At 39.8% G+C, this 20074-nt stretch overlaps 2 protein-coding genes across 6 annotated transcripts in view; one reads left to right on the plus strand and one right to left on the minus strand.

Annotated features, from left to right (window-relative positions):
- LOC134348165 (RCC1 and BTB domain-containing protein 2-like) overlaps positions 1-13203 on the plus strand; it is a 79042-nt gene extending 65839 nt beyond the window's left edge. Inside the window, exons 11-12 of one of the 2 annotated variants that reach the window (XM_063051134.1) lie at positions 4065-4136; positions 10966-13203. In XM_063051134.1, coding sequence (XP_062907204.1) covers positions 4065-4136; positions 10966-10988 — 95 coding nt within the window. In that variant the 3' untranslated portion in view covers positions 10989-13203. Of the gene's footprint in view, positions 1-4064; positions 4196-10965 lie in introns of both variants that reach the window. The other variant, XM_063051133.1, reaches the window with a different exon arrangement.
- Positions 13204-13261: 58 nt separating this feature from the next.
- Positions 13262-20074, minus strand: part of rb1 (retinoblastoma 1) — a 236448-nt gene continuing 229635 nt past the window's right edge. For all 4 annotated transcript variants that reach the window (XM_063051128.1, XM_063051130.1, XM_063051132.1 and 1 more), the window contains one exon: positions 13262-19851. In XM_063051128.1, coding sequence (XP_062907198.1) covers positions 19778-19851 — 74 coding nt within the window. In that variant the 3' untranslated portion in view covers positions 13262-19777. The remainder of the gene's footprint in view (positions 19852-20074) is intronic.

Below are 20074 nucleotides of genomic sequence, written 5' to 3' on the forward strand. Positions count from 1 at the left end.
CTTAAAGCACTTTTATTTTTTATTTCAGATCCGTTTTTGTAAGTGTTCACATCCCTTCTGCTGGCAGTAATTGGACTTTCCTGGGGCTAGCAGCTGGAGAACATACAGTTGTGCAGTCTCAGAGTGGTCTAGGCCACAGATCATACAAAAACACCTCAACAGTTCCCAGCATTACACAAAGGGCCCCTCTTGAGTCGGTGGCACAAGAGATTCTGTAGATGCCGGAAATCTTGAGCAACACGCAAAAAATGCTGGAGGAACTTGGCAGGTGAGGGAGCGTCTATGGAAGGAAATAAACAGCTGATGTTTCAGACTGAGACCCTTTATCAGGACTCACGACGAAAGGTCTCAGCCTGGAACATCGACGGTGTATTTCCTTCTGTAGACGCTACTGGCCTGCTGAGTTCCTCCCTGATGTTGTGTGTGTTGCCCAGAAGCAGTATTACGTTCCAGGTGTACCCTGAGGTGCAAGATATCTCTACATGACGGTCTGTTGTGATCCAGACTGTCAAACATAGGATTAACCTAAGCCAGGCTTAATAATATCACCCACCACTAACACCATCTCGTGCCATGCTTTTTTGTTCCTTGTGCTCAATTACCCAATCCTCTTCATTTGATCCGTTCTGAGCTCCCCTGGATCTGTATTAATGATGGTGACGCACTGCGTTCTGTTTTACTCCACCTTCAATCCTGACACTGCTAGTTCTTGATTTCTTTCTGGCCCTTTCCTCACTGCTGCCCTTAGTTCTGTTAACGTTTCTGCTTTCTTCTTTAGCCTCTTTCTCTCTCACTCTGGCAGCTGGCTCTGGTTTTACACAGCTACTGAGTCCACTAACGTGGTTTGGTTTCCGGGTGCAATATTTAATGTGATGATTTTTAAGAACTCTCTCAAATTGCTGCCATAGTTCCCATTTTTTGCATTTCTTCTGGCACTTTATCATTCTCGCCTTCAAGATGTTAACAGTAATGGTACAGAAGCATTTCGGTAAAAGGCTTGTTTCCATGCCTAGTGCAGCTTTGCCCTTTGATTGTATCCAGGCACATTGAGTTAGATGTTACCAAGATGAGCACTTGGCTTGCACGAAATGGGCAACATGGATTGTTTAAGAAGAATGTAAGAATCAGAATATTCAGTGAACTTATTAGGAGGATGGGAGACAGACTAGGTGTTTCAGTAACCAAATAGGAAATTATTAAGTTCTGTCAGGGAAAATAAAGCAGTAATTTAACAATAGGAGTATTTTAAGCTTTCTGTTTATATTTTAATCGTGTTAATTTGATAGAAGCAATGCAGGATATGCAGGTTCAGTCAGGAATGATCATCATCTTGCAGAGTTTGAGCAACAGGTGACATCGCTGCTGTCCGTTCTTGAGACAGAGCATGCTGTGGATAACACATCTCGGGGCGATCACTGTGTAGATCGACAATGCATCAGAAAGGTAATGGTTGAGTTATCAGTGGACAATAAAGAAGAGGCAGGTAATTCAAGGCACCTTGGCTCTCCCAGCAGTATTCATTTCTGAGTAAACACAAGATTCTTCAGGTGCTGGAAATTTTGATCAACTCAAAGTGCTACCGGAATTCAAAAATTCAAAAAGATTTAAAGTACTTTTATTATCAGAGTATGTATGCCATGTACAACCCTGAGATTCGTCTTCCCACAGACAACCACGAAACAAAGAAACACCATGGGATCTGTTCAAACACCCATCGCACAGAAATGAACAAATTGCACAAATAGCAAAAACCGAGTGAGAAACACAGAATGTAAAACACCAAACCACAGTCATTGCAATGGTCCAGGAGTGCTCAGCTTAGTGCTGTGTCGTTTGACTGCACAAATTAGCAATAAAAAAAAGAGTAAAAAAAAATAACACCAACTGCAAAGACCAATCCATAAACTGCATTGATTAAACCTTGCCAAAGACCCAAGAATCCGACACCATTAAGCAGAAGGGAGAGAGGGAGAGAGGGAGAGAGGGAGAGGGAGGGAGGGAGGGAGGGAGGGAGGGAGGGAGGGAGGGAGGGAGGGAGGGAGAGAGAGAGAGAGAGAGAGAGAGAGAGAGAGAGAGAGAGAGAGAGAGAGAGAGAGAGAGAGAGAGAGAGAGAGAGAGAGAGAGAGAGAGAGAGATAGATAGATAGATAGATAGATAGATAGATAGATCAGTCAAACGAGGCACCTTCCTCTGGCAGCAGTGAGAGAGTGACAGGTCAAATTCAGCAAACCAGGCAGCATCTATGGAGAGGAATTAACCACTGATGTTTCATGCTGAGTCCCTTCATCAGACTGGAAAGGAAGTGGGAAGAAGCCAGAATAAGAAGGTGAGGAAAGGAGGTGGTGATAGGTGAGGCCAGATGACGGGAAGATGGGAGGGATGAAGTAAGAAACTGGGAGATGATGGACGGAAGAAGTCACTGTTCGATAGGAGAGGACAGTGAGCCATTGAAGAAGGAGGGGCACCAGGGTGGGTGATGGGCAGGGGAGGAGAAGGGAACCAGAATGGGGAATGGAAAGTAAGAAGGGGGAAATCACCAGAAGTTTGAAAAATCACTGTTCCTGCTATCAGGTTGGAGATAACCTGAATGGAATATGAGGTGTTGCTCCTCCAATCTGAGAGTAGCCTCATTGTGTCATTAGAGGAGGCCATGGACCAACTTGGCCTTCTTCAAAGAATGGGGTTTTCCTTTCCTCCATCATTGATGCTGTCCTCACCCTCCTCCTCCATTTCTCACGCATCTGCCCTCACCCCTTCCTCCCGCCATTATATAGATAGGTAAGTAATCCTTGCCTACCATTCCCCATGCCTCTGTATCCAACACATCATTTTCTGTAACTTCCACATTTACAATAGAATCTCACCACTAAGTACACCTTCCCCTCTTCCCATCCTCCCCCTCACCACCCCCTCCATTCTAGGCTTTCTGCAGGGATTGCTGTCTACGTAATCTTGTCCACTCGTCCCTCCCCATTGATCTCCCTCCTGGCAGTTAATCTTGCAAGCAGGACAAGTGTTACACCTGTCTCTACACCTCCTCCCTCACCACCAGTCCTTTGAGATGAGGTGATACTTCAACTGCGAGGCTGTTGGGGTCATCTCTATCTGGCGCTCCCAGTATGACCTCCTCTATATTTGTGGAACCCGGCATAGATTGGGGGACTGCTTCGTTGAACACCTATGCTCCATTTGCCACAAATGGAGGGACTTCCTAGTGGCCAGCCATTTCAATTTGACTTCCCATTCCCATTCCAACATGGTGGCCCATGGCCTCCTCTATTGCCACACTCAGTTTGGAGGAATAACACCTAACATTTGTACGGGTAGCCTCCAAACGGATCACACGAATATAGATTTCTCCAACTCAGGGTAATTCCTCTACCACCTTAGTCCCTCTTTTTCCATTCCCCATTCTGTTCCCCTTCTTACCCTCTCTTGCCCATCACCTCCTCTGGTTCCCCTACTTCTTTCCTTTCTTCCATTGTCCACTGTCCTATCAGATTCCTTCATCAGCCCTCTACAACTTACACCTATCACCTCCATTTTAACCTCCACCCCCCACCCACCCACCTATCTTCCTTCTCAACTATCATCTGTCAGCTTGTACTCCTTCCCCTCCCCTTACTTTCTTACTGTCTTCTTCCCTTTTCCTTTCCAGTCCTGATTAAGGGTCTCAGTCCAATATGTTGACTGTTTATTCCCCACCGTAGATGCTGCCTGACGTGCTGAGTTCCTCCAGCATTTTGCCTGTTGCCCATTAATTTCTGAGTGCCAGCTAGAACATGCAGCACAATGGGTAGTTCAACTGTATAGGGAGGAAGGGATGATGAAATAATTCAAGATCAGTTAAAGTTCCTGTAAATGTTGCTCTCATTGTAGTTTGCAGAGTTGAATGATTTGAATATGTGTGGCTAGGCATTTTCCCTCATTTCCGTGATACTTGGGTGTAGGGAATACAAGAACAATTAATTAAAAGAAACAATTGAAAAACAAGCTGGTTCTATTTTGAAAGCAAGAACTTCTTTTGTTTGCATGATATATTTTTATTGCTTTTCATCTTGCAGGCCTTTTGGATTTGGCTGCATTTTATGGAGAAAACAGCTTGAAGAAGCTCTGCGAGCAGACCATTAAACAAGGTATTTCTGTGGAGAATGCCATCACTTTACTCTCTGCTGCAGTAAAAAATCAAGCAAAGGTAGGAGATCGAGACTAAACTATTCATGTTCAACATGTTCATTATAATCCTTTTATCCACCTCATTAAATTAATAAAGTGAAAATCTTTTCAGTTGATGCAGTATTTTCGGTAATGAAGGAGGGCATTCGGCCCACCTGAGATGTGACATATGTTTGTGAGGGCTAGCCAATTATTTCCTTCACCTTGAACATCTTTTCATCCTTGAACCATCTGATGTTTCCCTCTATCATAAATCTTGACAATCTCTTCTGCTGGAAGAAGAAACTAATTCTGAAGCTAAAATTCCTTATCACTTCTCTGATCTCGTCTGTTCTAAGCTCATCTTATACAAGGCAACATATGTTCAAATAAACCACTAAACACCTTATTTTCCTTTCTTGGTTACTACATTAGCTAATATTACTAACATTTAATACTATTAATATTTATTTTTAATTTATTATTTGACAGCCCCACTCCTTATCCAGACTCCACTTCTGGAATATGTCCTTATTTCTTGGGATAAATACAGGGGTTTCTGGAAAATCTCATTAGGTCAGATAGCATATGTGGAGAGAAACACAGAACTTTTTAGGTCAATTAATGTGGAATTCCAAGCCTTTATTCTTACCATCAGAATTCTTTCTGTCCCGCAGTCATAAAATGAACAAGGAGGTTGAGGTACTCGAGCACGCTCTGCCTTTCAGTAAGATTAAAGCTGATGTAAACTTTGGCAATTGCTGTACTATCAGGATATGCTTAATTCACAACAATCCTTGTTTCTTTCTGCTCCAAAACTTAATCTTTATTTAATTAATTTAACTTTAATTTCCTGAGTGGCTTGATGGAATGTGATCTTGAATTCACTGGTCCATCCAGCGTTCCCAGCCTTGTTTAATGGTTAGGGCCCATGGCATAAAAAAGGTTTGGAACCCCTGGGTTCAGGCCTCTGGATTACTAGTCTGTACTACAATTTTTATATTAACACACCCTACTAAAAGATTAAAATCAAGATCGTGAATGGAGTTTGAGCAGCGTGAGCTGATGCCAAGGTTCTGATGTTATGGAACAATTATTAAGGTCACAAATGACATCTTATCAAAGGCAAACTGTCCCTTCTGAATTTTCTCAATGTCTGTTGCTCTGATGGAATGGACTTCCATTGTTTCTGCACAGTTATTTCATTGAATAGAACTTGACTGGGCTGGTTCAATTTCACTAGATGGAGTAGATGTGGAGAGAGTGTTTCCCATGTTGGGGGAGTCTAGAACCAGAGGACACATCCTCAGAAATAGGGCATCCCTTTAGAACAGAGGTGAGGAGGAATTTCTTTAGAAATCCTATATGTTATGGTCTTATCTCTCCTGGTGTTCCTCCACCTCCCCCTGAGGATCTATTTTTGGCCCTTTCCTCTTTCCCACTGACAATGCTGTCTCTGTGCAACATCATCTGAAAATGCTTCTGTGTGCTGGAATCACTCAGCTCCACCTCATGACCAACTTTCTTGAAACCTCTGCAGCTTCTAACTTTATGGGCTATTTGTTCAACACTGAATAAACAAATTCTTCCAGCTGCTACATTCACTGATGGTCATAAATTCCCTCCCTTTCTGGCAACCATTAAACCTAAATCAGACTAGTTATGAACTTGTGCATGTACTGGACCTTAGATGAACTTTGAATGACACCATCACTACAGGGATCACCCTTTTCCACTTCCGCAAATTCACCTGCTTCAGCTTGGGTGCTGAACTCCTTGCTGATGTCTTGTTTTATCAAATGTTTAGTTGGCCTCTCTTGTTCTATCCACTGTAAACTTGAGGTTTTTCAAAGTGGGCACTGATCTAAGCTGTACTCGTTTATAAAGGCTCTGTACTCACTGATGTACATTCCGGACTCAGATCCTGGGCAAGCAAAGCCCAAGTTTGTATATCCATTTCCTCATTTCCAAGTTCCCTCATGGTGTCACCCTTTCCAGGATCTACAAGCTGCAATGTTACTGCATCTTCTTCCCTCCTGGATGTGCTAGTTCAACTTGCACCATCTGTGTTTGATATGCCTTCTATTGCCAAGGCCCTCTATGGAATTTCTCTTTAAAATCCTCTGCCTCTACATTTCTTCCCTATTTTAAGACGCTCCTATAAAACTAGCCCTGCCAAGCATTCTAATTTTCTCCATGTGTAGATATTGTACCTTTCAAGTGCCTAAGGATCTAGCTATACTGGTTGTCCCAGTCTTCTGATCTTCCCTCATCTTCTGATGGGCTCATAGGCTATATTTTCTCACACGTTGTAATGGTTTATATAATTCTATTATGAAAGATACCATTGAATCTGTTTCCACTACCCGTTCAAGCTGATTACAACAGCTCACTGTGCAAACAAATGTTCCCTTGTACTGCTTCTTTTTACCCTCTTAAGTATGTTAACTTTGTTGTCTGGTTACTGACTTTCTCAGCAACTGGAAATGGAATAACGAAGAAGAAACTTTCAAAATAGCTATTTTGAAACTTCTTTGAAAGCTCCTTTAATTCTCAACTTTAATGTAAAATCCCCATTTAATCTAGTCTCCTCACAGAATTGAAGTCCTTCAGGTTTAGTGTATTCTAGAAAATCTCTTCTATTTCTCTTTTAAAGCATTAACCATCTCTACTGATTTGTGTTGTCCAAATTGAGTGCCACAGTCCAGGAGCAATTTCATCCACTTTAGTAAAGGCTTCATTTTATACTCTACTATACATGGATTACATTTACTTTTTAAACATATTCACTTAAAAGTTTCAAGTGTCTACACCCCCAGTTGTTCAGTGTACTTTAAAAAATTGTGTGATTTAGTTAATAATAGTGCATGAATTTCCACTTTGCTGCATTATCTTCCATTGCCATTTCAGTGCTCTGTATTCCTGTGAAATCTCACTATCATCAATATTTGTTTACTAGGTTTGAATTTTTCCCATCTTTCCAGTCCTGAACACAATGTTCCAGATGTAGGCTCTCAGAGCTTCAGAGAATCTCTGCTCACAGTGCAGATGGAGGAAAGAATTAGATCATCATGGAGTGGTTGGTTCCTTAGAAATGCTTTAAAGAGGAAGAGAGGAACAGGTGTATAATAGCAGCATCATTTTGGGGTGTTGAAAATTGCAAAAATTGACCTATTGAATGTGGAAGATGGGTGAAAGGTGAGGTCCAGGAAAACTTTGTGGAATAAAGGGGACGATAAAAACATGGGAAGTTGAGGCCCCTGTCAGTTGTGGCAGAGAGAGGATTGGAAGGTGTGACCAGAATTTCTGCAATTTCATCCCTACTTTTCTTAAATTTGCTTTACATCTCATCTGGTCTAGGTGACCATCTTTACTTTGATTTTTGTAACTAAAAATATCTATTTAACCAATTTTGATCCTATTCAATATTTTCTCCATTGAAAGCTGTTGTATCCATTCAGTACATTATCCACATCCTGACTTTTATAGGATCTTCTTTGTTCCTGTTTGTCATAGACTCAGAAAATTACAGGGCCATCTAGTCCGTGCCAAACCATTTAAGCTGCCTACTCCCATCAACATGCACCCAGCCCACAGCCCTCCATACCCCTACCATCCATGTACCTATCCAAACTTCTCTTACACGTTGAAATTGAGCTCACGTGCACCACTTCCACTGGCAGCTCATTCCACACTCTCATGACCCTGTGAGTGCAGAAGATTCCCCTTAAACTATTCACCTTTCATCCTTAACCCATGACCTCTATTTGTAGTTTTTCCCATATCAGAGGAAAAAGCCTGCTTGCATTTACCCTAAGTATACTCCTCTATCAAATCTCCCCTCAATCTTCTACATTTCAAGGAATAAATTCCTAACCTATTTAGTCTTTTCTTATAACTTAGGTCCTCAAGTCTCAGTAACATTCTTGTAAATTTTCTTTGTACTCTTTCAACTTTATTTACATCTTTTCTATAGGTAAGTGACCAAAACTGCACGCGGTACTCCAAATTAGGCATCACCAATGTCTTATACAACTTCAACATAACTTCCCATCTCCTGTAGTCAATACTTTGATTTATGAAGGCCAGTGTGTCAAAAAGCTTTCTTTATGACCCTATCTGCCGCCACTTTCAATGAATTATGGACCTGTATTCCCAGAACTCCTTAGTGCCCTATCATTCACTGTGTAACACTTACCCTGGTTGGTCCAACTAAAGTGCAACACCTCGCACTTGTCTGCATTAAATTCCATCTGCCCAGTCTCAATTCATTTTCCAGCTGGTCTAGATCCTGCTGCAAGCTCTAATAGTCTTCCTTGCTGTCCACTACACCAACAGTCTTGGTGTCATCTGCAAACTTGCTGATCCAGTTAACCACATTATCATGTAGATCATTGATATAGATGACAAACAGTAACAAACCCAGCACCGATCCCTGTAGCACTCCACTAATCACAGGCCTCCATTCAGCCACATAACCATCTACTACCACTCTCTGTCTTCTCACACAAAGCCAATTTCTAGTCCAATTTACTACCTCATTTTGAATGCCGAGCTACTGAACCTACTTGACCAACCTCCCATGTAGGACCTTGTTAAATGCCTTGCTGAAGTCTTTGTAGACAGCATTGCCTTCATCAACTTTCCTGGTAGCTTCCTGGAAAAACTCTATAAGATTGGTTAGACATGATCTACCATGCACAAAGCTATGCTGACTATCCTGAATCAATCCATGTCTATTCAAATACTCAAGATACCTGGTCTCTTAGAATAGCTTCCAGCAACTTTCCCACTACTGATGTCAGGCTCACCTGTTTATAATTCTCTGGTTTATTTTTAAGAGGCTTTCTTAAATAGCAGAACACCATTAAATATCTTCCAATCTTTCGGTACCTCTCCTGTCACTAAAGATAATTTAAATATCTCTGCCAGGGCCCCTGCAATTTCTGCACTTGCTTCCCACAGGACCTGAGGAAACACTTTGTCAGGCCCTGAGGATTTATCCATCCTAATTCGTCTCAAGACAGCAAACACTTCCTCTATAATCTGTATAGAGCCCATGACCTCACTGCTGCTTTTCCTTGCTTCTATAGACTCTGTCCATATCCCGAGTAAATCCAGAGCAAAAAAACTTCCTCCCATCTCTTTTGGCTCTTGTATCTAATAAAATGGCCACTGAGTGTTTATCACAAGCAAGGTTGCCTGCAGTACACCACAGGTCACAGACTTCCAATACCACCTACCACCTTCTGTGTGCCTTAAGCTTCTGGACTAATTAACCATGTAGGACCTTGTCAGACCATATAGACAATATCTACCACCATGTCTTCACCATTCTTCTTTTATTTTTGTTACCTCATTTAAAAAATCCTTAATCAAATTAGTGAAGCAGGACTTCCCCTGCACAAAACCATACTGACTATGCTTGGTCAACCCCTTTGTTTCCAGATGTATGTAAATCTTTGTAGCATTTTCTCCAATAACTTCTGTATCAGATGTACGTTTGTAAATTGGTCTGAGTGTGTTGCTTTGGATTTATTCCTGATGCCTTTCTTAAATAATAGAACTACATTAGTTATCCTACAGTCTTCTTGTAACTCATCTGTGGTCTCTGAAGATGCAAACATCTTCATTAGGATCCCAGCTATCTTCTCCCTTGCTTCATGGGAACTCATCTTACCCTGGGGAATATATTAACAATTATACATCTGATGATACTTAACACTTCCTCCTTCATATTGACATGCTCTAAGTCATCAACATCCCCTCCCTGAACTCACTAGTTTCTTTGCTTTTCTCATTGGTAAATAGAGATAAAAAGTGTTAATTTAAACCTTGCCACATTACCTGGCCGCACATAATTATTCCTTTAGTCCTAAGGTGATCCTCTTTCCCATGATATACTTATAGAGTGTCTTGGGATACTCCTAAATCTTACTTGTCAAGGATATTTGGGGCAGCATGGTAGCGTAGTGATTAATGAACACTATTACAGCATCAGCAACCCGGGTTCAAATTGACTGCTGTCTGTAAGGAGTTTGCACGTTCTGCTTGTGACGGAGTGCATTTCCTCTGGGTGCTCCAGTTGTCTACTACATTACAAAGACGTACGGGTTAGTAGGTCAATGAGTCACTTGGGTGTAATTGGGTGGCGTGGGCTCGTTGGACTAGGTGGGTTATTTACATAAAAAAGGTTCCGGCCCGAAATATTGACTGATCATTTCCACGGATGCTGCCCGACCTGCTGAGTTCCTCCAGCGTGTTGTGAGTGTTAAAAAATAAATTAAGTTTCATACTCTTTTTTGCCCTCCAATTTTTTTCTTAAGTTCTCTTTTGTACACTCTATATTCCTCACCTTGCTCAATTCCAACTGCTTATACTATACCTATCTTGTGCTTCCTTTATTCCATAATCACACCTTCAGTTTCCTTTATCATCCAAGGTTCTCTAATGTTGCTGTCTTTGCCTTTCTGGAACACCTTGCCCTGAACTCTCTTTTAAAAATACACCATTTAGGAAAGTTATTAAAAAGGAGAAAAAATTCACAAATAAATGATAATTTCAGCATTTAGAAGAATTATTTTGTACAGTCAGGCTGAAGTAAAAAAAAAATCATAGGCTTACTATTAACTTCAAAATTCAGATAATTAAAGAAGCTTTTCTTGGTATTTTCCCTGACATAAACTAATGATAGAGATAAGTGTGAATATACCAAGATCTTTTTTTAGCTGTGTTATTTCAGAATATAAGATTATGGCGAATGTAATGAATTGCCTTTGGATAAATAAAGTGCTGAATTGTTCTTTTCAGGGGTTGGAAGAGTTTTGCTTTAAGTTCTGTGTCAATCATTTGACAGCCGTGACACAAACTCAGGGCTTTGCTGACATGGACCATGAGTTCCTAAAGGACTTCATTAGCAAGGCTGGCAAGCATGGAGCATTTCGGAACTGAGGCAACAACTCGAACTTCCAAAGATGACGATGCTTTGATTTGGAAACTGAATATAGCTTGTGGGGAGGAGGGTGAGGTTCTTTTTGATGCCCCTCTACTCTAGTTTTTCCACTGTCATCCCTTCAGCTGCCACCTTTAGTAGGAGTACACCTTCATAGATACTCGCTGTGGCTTAACTTTAAATAGGCTATTCATTTGGTGGTTTTCCAGTTGAACTCCCTGCTTGGAATCATTAGATCTACCAAGCAGTTGCTGTACTGTGATGATGCAGCCTGGCCTTGCCTGCTTTTCACCCTTTGCTATAAAGCTGTTGCAGCAATCGCAGTAATTAAACTGAGATCGACTATGTAGGTATGCTTCATCTATTCATTGAGAAGGGTAAAGGCAGCCAAGAGAGTGACTCAGGCGTTACTTGCAAATCTGTAATTTTCAGTATTAATTACAAAAAAAAAATCAGGTCACAAAATCAGTCTCTCCATGGGACTACTACTGAATTGTGGCTAAAATGCAATGAAAACTAGGAACTAAACATCCTTTCAGAAATCTGCTTTGTGATTCATTCAGAGATTTCACATTAACTAGTCTAGCAGTCGTTCTCTACACAGTCTTACTACTGCTGGAATGTCAGCTATGAACAATAGTTGGATCATTTAGAATAAGTGCACTTTTATGCTGTCTATAGCAAAAGCAGAGCTTCACCTTTCCCAGTTATATTTCTTACACATCAGTTTTTGTACCTCGGCTTTGAGGGAACAGCTGGAGTCCACAGTTGGAACTTTCCACCCGATTGATACCAACATGTTTGAAGTGTCTGACATTTTAAACCAGAATATATTCTGGACAAAGGAGATTTCATTACAGTCCAGATATTTTAATAATTACCTTGGAATATTTCACAAATGAAAAATCTTCTTCAAAAATTAGTACCCTAGCTCCTTGGATAGACTTTGGCTCTTTCTATTGGGTCATTTACACTTGCTTAGTTGTGATGATTTGGCTTCCCAAAATTTTGGGAGGTATTTGTGCAGTGGGGATAACCAGTTGCTCATATCACCATTCTACTGCCTTGTGACTCATTTTACAATGCATGACTAATTAAGCTTCCTGTTTGAACTATATCAAAAATTTGAGTATCAGATCAACTCCTTTCCCAAAGTTTCTCCCAGCACCTACCTACATTTCATCAGACAAGCCAGACAAACAGGAAGTCAATCTTAATTTCCAAGATCATAGTCACTTTTGCATTCTGCAAAAGCTACTGGAAGAGATGTACTAAATGAGGTGTACTATAAAATCTATTACTCCAATCAAGCTCCTCTCCTTAAGTCATCAAGCAGAAGTCTAGCCGAATTGCATACTTACTGGCTGCAGATCAGTTTCTACTTTTATGCTAAGTTTGATTACTTTATCAGACTTATTTGAAGGTTTTAACATTCATACAGACTTGGGAGACACAACATTACAGGCAAGCTTGCACTTTATTTTGTTTCAATCTTTACTCTAACTTAACCTGATATTATAGGAATTTTTTAAGTAATTGCTAATTTGAAATTACCTTAAAATTTATCAGGTCAGGTCAACTAGACACTGAGATGAGTAGGACTGATATGGATATTCCTCAGTTCACATAATATTTCAAACTACTGTTATGGACAGGAAACAAAAACTAAGATGTTGAATGACCGTTTAATCTGTGTATGTATCAGGCCCCATAAGCAAAGGTCTTAATCATGTTTGTCATTATCAGTAAGAAGCAAATATTGTAAAATACTTCTAATAGTAGTTCACTATCATGAAAAAAGTGGATTTAATGACTGGAAAATGTATTTATAATGTAGAGGACCAAATGTTATAATTTTGTTGTCTTAACTGTTGCAATGTAAATTGTTTTGGCATTTTATATAATGGTGACTCAACCTATGTCAAACATTTCATAATTGTAACAGCATTTGTTTTTAAAAGTTATTTTCAAATTTAAGAGTTCTGTATGCTTAAAGTATGAAGTTAGCTTTGAAATTGGATGTTAGTATTAAGACTATATAACATTTAATTAAAATGGCAATCAAGTTCTCTGACAAATTCATTACCTAAAAATAAAGGATGAAAATGCTTCAAATTTGTAAAAGTTACCATTTATTATTGATATATATTCAAAGCTTGATGCATTCCACACAATATACTTAGCAGTTCCCTCACCAAGAAACTCGAATAAGTGTGGTGTTCTGGATGCGTTGGATCAAACTAAGGTATTTCTACTCTGGTGCTGAATATGTAACCAGCAGCCTTTCACTACAAGTGGTTAAGTATTTTCTGGAGGCAATTATCAGACTGTAGTAATTCAAGCAAACTGTAGGTTCAGTGATGATTCAGTTTATTCAGGACTCGGACATTTTGGTGCCAGCAACACTGATGTCAGAATTTCCTTTTAAAAAAAGATGATAGTGAGTGGGGTCAGACTAACCTTCTGGATTGATTACACTGATCCAATATGACAATTAAATAAAATACTAATGATTGGGTACTCTATATTTACTGACATCTTCTTTTCTCTTAAAAAAAAATTGGCCATCAGTGCTGATGCTTCCAAATATCATCTACTGCATATTTTATAAAAAAGACAATCAAATACAGACATTTTATTTGCTATATTTATAAAAACAGTACCTCAGTCTATAATGTGCAGTACAAACAGATATCTCACTGAAAAAAAATGAGTACAGACTTCTGTATGCTATTAATCAGAAACACTGAAAGATGTCAACTGTTCAATGAGAAGGAAAGAGGTTATAGTTAACCATTTAAAATAACTAGTCATACCCATGTCTATGGTATAGAACTTGTCAAGCCATGACAGACAAGAATATGAAGTTCTCAAAGTGAGCTGTTACAAACACAAAGCAAGACAAATCACTACAGAATACTACCTCCAGGGAGAAAAGTACAAGTATTTTCTGGTACCATAGCATAGATTCGCAATATGTTCATCAAAACTTAAGAAACCTTCAATGTTTTGGTTTAGTAGTCTAGATTCCTGTTCTGAAGGTTACGTCACGTATGTAAGCCAGCGCTGAGCAGTGTGGCTTCATATCCATGCCTTTGTACAGAATGCTGTTGCACATACTGGAAGGTTAGAATCCTAGTGGGTAGAGTTAACAAACTGCAAGGGTAAAATCCCTGATGGGAGTTATATACAGGCCTCCAAACAGTAGCCAGGATGTGAGCTACAAATTACAACAGGAACTAGAAAAGACGTAACAAAGGCAATCTTGTAATAATCATTGGGGCGGGGGGGGGGTGGATTTCAATATGCAGGTAGATTGGGAAAATCTGATTGCTGGATCTTGAGAAGGAATTTGTAGAAGGCATACGAGATAGAATTTTAGAGCAACTTGTGGTTGAGCCAAGCAGAGGAATAGCAATTTTGGATTGCAAGTTATGTAATGACCCAGATTTGATTAGAGAACTTAGGTAAGGAACCCTTAAGAGGCAGTGATCATAATATGGTAGAATTCACCCTGCAGTTTGAGAGGGAGAAGCTAAAATCAGATGTATCAGTATTACAGTGGAGTAAAGGGAATTGCAGAGGCATGCGAGAGGAGCTGGCCAAAGTTGATTGGAAGGGGACACTAGCAGGGATGATGGCAGAGCAGCAATGGTTGGAGTTTCAGGGGGAATTTCAGAAAGCACAGGAAAGATGCATTCGAAAGGGGAAGAAGTATTCTAAAGGGAGCAGGAGGCAACTGTGGCTGACAGGGGAAATGAAAGACAGCATAAAAACAAAAGCACAAAATATAGCAACATTTAGTGAGAAGTAAAAGGATTTGGAAGCTTTTAAAAACAACAGAAGGTAGCTAAGAAAGCCATAAAGAAAGAAAAAAAGATGAAATAAGCTGGCCAATAAGAGGATATGAAGTTTTTTTCTCAAATATATAAGGAGTAAAAGAGTGGGTATTAGACCACTGGAAAATGACACCGGAGAACTAGTAGTTGGGGACAAAGAAATGGGAAGTAATTTGTGTCAGTCTTCACTGTGGAAGACTAGCATAATGCTAGAAATGTGAGTGTTAGGGAGCAGAATGAGTGTATTTGCTATTACAAAGGAGAAGCTACTTGGGAAGCTGAAAAGCCTGAAGATAAAGTCACCTGGACAAGATGGACTACATCCCAGGGGTCTAGAAGAGATTGTGGCACTACCTTTGATCTTTCAAGAATCACTGAATTCTTTAATGGTTCCTGAGGACTGGTACCAAACTGTTTCAGTTTCTGCCATTATTTGGGTTCATCAGATGTGTGGAGAGGGGGAGCTTGTTACATGGGCAACAGCTTGCTCTCCATATCGTACTGCCCAGGCTTGTGTATCTAGATAGTTAGGATGCAATATCCATAGTCAACTCTGACTGATGGAGACCCTCATTTCACCTCTACTGAGGAATGGAAAGTTGCAAATGCCATTCCACTCATAAGAAATGATGAAGGCAGGAAAAAGTAAATTATGTGCCAATTAGCCCGACTTCAGTGGTTGGAAAGATGTTGGAGTCTTATTAAGGATGCGATTTTGGGGTACTTGGAGGCACATGATAAAATAAGCCTGAGTCAGCATGATTTTCTAAGGGGAAATCTTGCTTGACAAATCTTGGAATTCTTTGACGAATTAACAGGCAGGATAGACAAAGGAGAGCCAGTGGATGTTGTTTCTGTGGATCTTCAGAAGGCCTTTGATAAAGTGCTGCACATGCAGCTGCTTTACAAAATAAGAGCCCATGGTATTACAGGAAAGGTACTTGAATGGATAGAAGATTGGCTGACTGGCAGGAGACAAAAAGTGGGAATAGAGGGGGCCTTTTCTGGTTGGCTGCTGGTGACTAGTGGTGTGCCACAGGAGTTGGTGATGGGACTGCTTCTTTCCACGTTGTATATGGACATTTTGAATTTACGTAACGATGGCTTTGTGGCCAGGTTTGCAGATGATATGAAGATAGTTGGAAGAGCTGGTACTGTTGAGGAAGCAGGGTGCCTGCAGAAGGACTTAGATTGGGGGAAATGGGTAAAGATGTGGCATATGGAACATAACGTAGGGAAGTGCATGGTCAAATATTTTGCTAGAAGAAATAAAGGTGTAGACTGTTTTCTGAATAGGGAGAAAATTCAATAATTTGAGATGCAAAGGGACTTGGAATCCTTGGACAGGGTTCTCTGAAGGTTAATTTGCAGGTTGATTTGGTAGTGAGGAAGGCAAATGCAATGTTAGCATTCATTTCAAGAAGACTAGAATACAAATGCAAGGATGTAATGCTGAGGTTTTATAAGGTATTGGTTAGCCTGCACTTGGAGTATTGAGAGCAGTTTTGGGCCCCTACCTGGGAAAGGATGTGTTGGCATTGGAGAGTGTACAGAGGAGGTTCATGGGAATGATCCCAGGAATGAAGGGGTTAACATATGAGGAGTATTTGATGACTCTGAGACGGTACTCACTGGAATTTAGCAGAACGAGGGGAGATCTCCTTGAAGCCTATTGAATATTGAAAGGTCTGGATATAGTGGATCTGGAGAGGCCATGTCCCATTCCGACATATCGGTCCATCGCCTTCTCCTATACCAAGATGAAGTCACCCTCAGGGTGAAGGAGAAAAACTTTATATTTCATCTGGATAGCCTCCAACCTGATGGTATGAATATCGATATCTCCTCCTAGAAAAAAATTCGTCCCCTCTTCCTTTAATCTCCACTCTGACCTTTTACCTCTTCTCACCTGCCCATTACTTCCCCCTGGGTCCCCCCCTCCTCCTCTTTATCCTATGGTCCACTCTCTTCTCCCAGCAGATTCTTTCTTCTCCAGTCCTTGAACTTTCCACTCACCTGGCTTCACCCATCACTTTCCAGCTAACCTCTTTCCCTCCCTCCACCTTTTTATTCTGGCATCTTCCCCTATCTTTCTCAGTCCTGAAGAAGGGTCTCGGCTCAAAACACCAACTTTATGTTCATTTCCACAGGTGCTGCCTGACTTGCTGAGTTTCTCCAGCATTTTGTGTGTGTTGATGTGGAGAGTATGGTTCCTGTAGTGGGGAGCCTTTGACAAGAGGGCACAGCTTCAGAATTGAGGGGCATCCATTTAGAACAAAGATGAGGAAAAATTTCTTTAGCCCGAGGGTAGTGGATCTGTGGAATTCTCTACCACAGACGACCTTGCAGGCCAAGTCATTGGGTATCTTTAAGACAGAGGTTGATGGGTTCGGCATTAATCAAGGTGTCAAAGGTTACAGGGAGAAGGCAGGAGAATGGGATTGAGAAGGCTAATAAATCAGCCATAATGGAATGGTGGAGCAGACTCAATCGTCTGAATAGCCTAACTCTGCTCCTTGGTCTTGATGTCTAATCTTTGAAAACTTAAATAGTGCATCAGTTTAAAATTCTGAAAAGATGAAATCCAGTACTGTTTCGAACAAGCAAGGGGCACTTTGTCATATTACATTGTACTTTTATCAGCATTAACCCAGTACAAGAACTTCTGTAGGTTCAAACTTCACATAGATAAGAACATTTAGTATGAAATATGAAGCAGGAAATGTCAGAAAATGTTGTCCTTTCAGGTGAAGTGTCAAAATGAGGACTTATCTACCCTCTCAGATGAATATAAAATATCTTGAAGCATTATTTAATGATGATCAAGGAGTTCCCCAATGTCCTGGCCAACAATGAATCCTCAGCCAACATCCAAATAGATGATCTGATTATTTAACAGAATAGAAAGTAATGCTGGAAAACACTCAGCAAGTCAAGCGGCATCTTTGGAAAAAGAAACAAAGTTAATGTTTTATGTTCAAGATCCTTCTTCAGAAAGGTGTACCATATCAAAGTCCCAATTCATAATCAATGTAACTTGTCTGCTACAGAAAAGAACAAGTATTCACAGTTAGTTTTTGTCATGATAAAGCAATCTAAATTGATAGGAATTCTAGACAGAATGGTACAAACATTTACTGTTAGCACAGTGCGCATTATTTTGCAATATATTAATCAAATTTTAAACCTTTGATACTTTCTTTGAATGGTGTACACTTCGGTTCTGAAGCCTATGTACTGTATACCTGATACATAGAAGCAAGTTAACTGTTTCTCTTTCCATAAATGCTCCCTGGCTTCCTGAATGTTTCCAGATATTTTATTTTATTTCAGATTTCCAGCATCTGCTGTATTTGATGATCCAGTCATTTATTTCACTGTCTTTTTTAGGATCCTGGTGTTGGTAAATTGACAGTCACATTTTTTTTGCATTACAACGATACTTGAAGAACTGCAGCTGTAAAGATGTCCTGAGGTTGTTAAAGGCACTATTGAAGTGCAAACTCTTTCTTTCTCTTCCCATTGCAAACAAAGCATTTGCCTCAGTACAAGAACCAAGTTTTGATAGGTACATTTACTAACAAAATGAAGGCAATTTAACTAAAGACAAACTTGTTTTAGTTTGTAAAAAGTAAAATCTTAAACATAAATAAAAACATCAATAAAATTGAAACAGTGCACATTCTGTGTACATACTACATACTTAAGGCCACATTTTCCTCTTTCATGAATAAAGTTAATTTTCTTTATTTCGATGTTTTTTAGACCCAGCAAAAAAATAGTAGGTGTGCAGATGATTTCATGTAAAATAGTTAATGGAACTTAAGTGGCCATTTCGGACAAAATAAAGGGCCCCCCCATCTTTTCACAGCCAAATGGCAATTGAGACGACAAATATTGCTTGTTTTTAACTACAGAGTATGTAAATCTATTTTACATATAAAAAACGAGCATGATGTAAGTAGATGGAATTGTGTTTCAATGACTAGGACACATTGTCCTGATCAGCAGACGCATAGGAATGCAAATATTTTCAAACAGATCAGCAGATTTACAGCAGATTAAAAAGGTGCCGCCAACCATTACAAAATTTAACCACTGATAGAACCTGGTGGGGACATAATGCTATGAAAAGTTCCTCAAGCAAACATCAGAGTAATGTTCTCCCTTCATATGTAAATCAAAGACATATATAGACAGATTTAAACTGGGTAGTTGTTAAATTTTAAAAATTGCATTTTGAGACATATTAAGAAGGTAACAAGAAAGAAGCACACTAATACAAATTGCATTGACATCACAGAGCAGGGTTCCCAACCTCTTTTATGCCATGGAGTTCTACTATTAACTGAGGTATCCATGAACACTTGTTGAGAACACCTGTGCCAGAGTAAGAAAGCGAGGTTTGGGTCTGAAGCTGCAATACATTTGGAGGTTAATGAGGGCCAGATAAATAATTTGAGGAGGTCTGGTATGACAACACCTCATGTTCATTGCTGCAGAATTTTGATTATTCCCAGTGTCATTTTTGAAATGCTCAGTATTAAAATAAGATTAATACTTTCATCAGTCTTCCTCTGTTACTTATACATTTTACGCTCTTCACACACTCAGGAAAATATGACCCTTAAGACATTGTGTTAAGGGAGACAACTCTAAAATAACTTAAGAATTTTGTCTATCTGGATTTTCCAAAAGGAAATATTGCTTTGCTAAAACAAATCGAGACAGGGAAGGGAAAAATATCAGCTATAACCAGAAAACCATGAAGATTCTGCTGCCGTGGATCATACTGGTGCAGTGTGAACACCATCATGAATGAGATGAAGCATCAGTTTTCTTCCCTCTTCATGTCACTGTCCCCGTCTTTCATTTTCTGCTCTTGTATCTTATTTCTTGTAGATGCTGTAGAAAAACATAAACAGAATGAAGAAATACTGCTCAATATTGTCCATACTAAACCAATTCATATATTCAATAATGATATGATAGTTAGGGTGAGAATTCATGATCTGAATCGTAGAGCATCATATTTATTTACTGATGGAGTTGACACTCATTGGCACTGCTGAAAACCTACACAATTATGTTTTGTTCAATAGCTTAACAGTGATGGAGATTGGTCATA

Source organism: Mobula hypostoma, chromosome 6, assembly GCF_963921235.1.
Source record: "Mobula hypostoma chromosome 6, sMobHyp1.1, whole genome shotgun sequence".
Classification (NCBI taxonomy): domain Eukaryota; kingdom Metazoa; phylum Chordata; class Chondrichthyes; order Myliobatiformes; family Myliobatidae; genus Mobula; species Mobula hypostoma.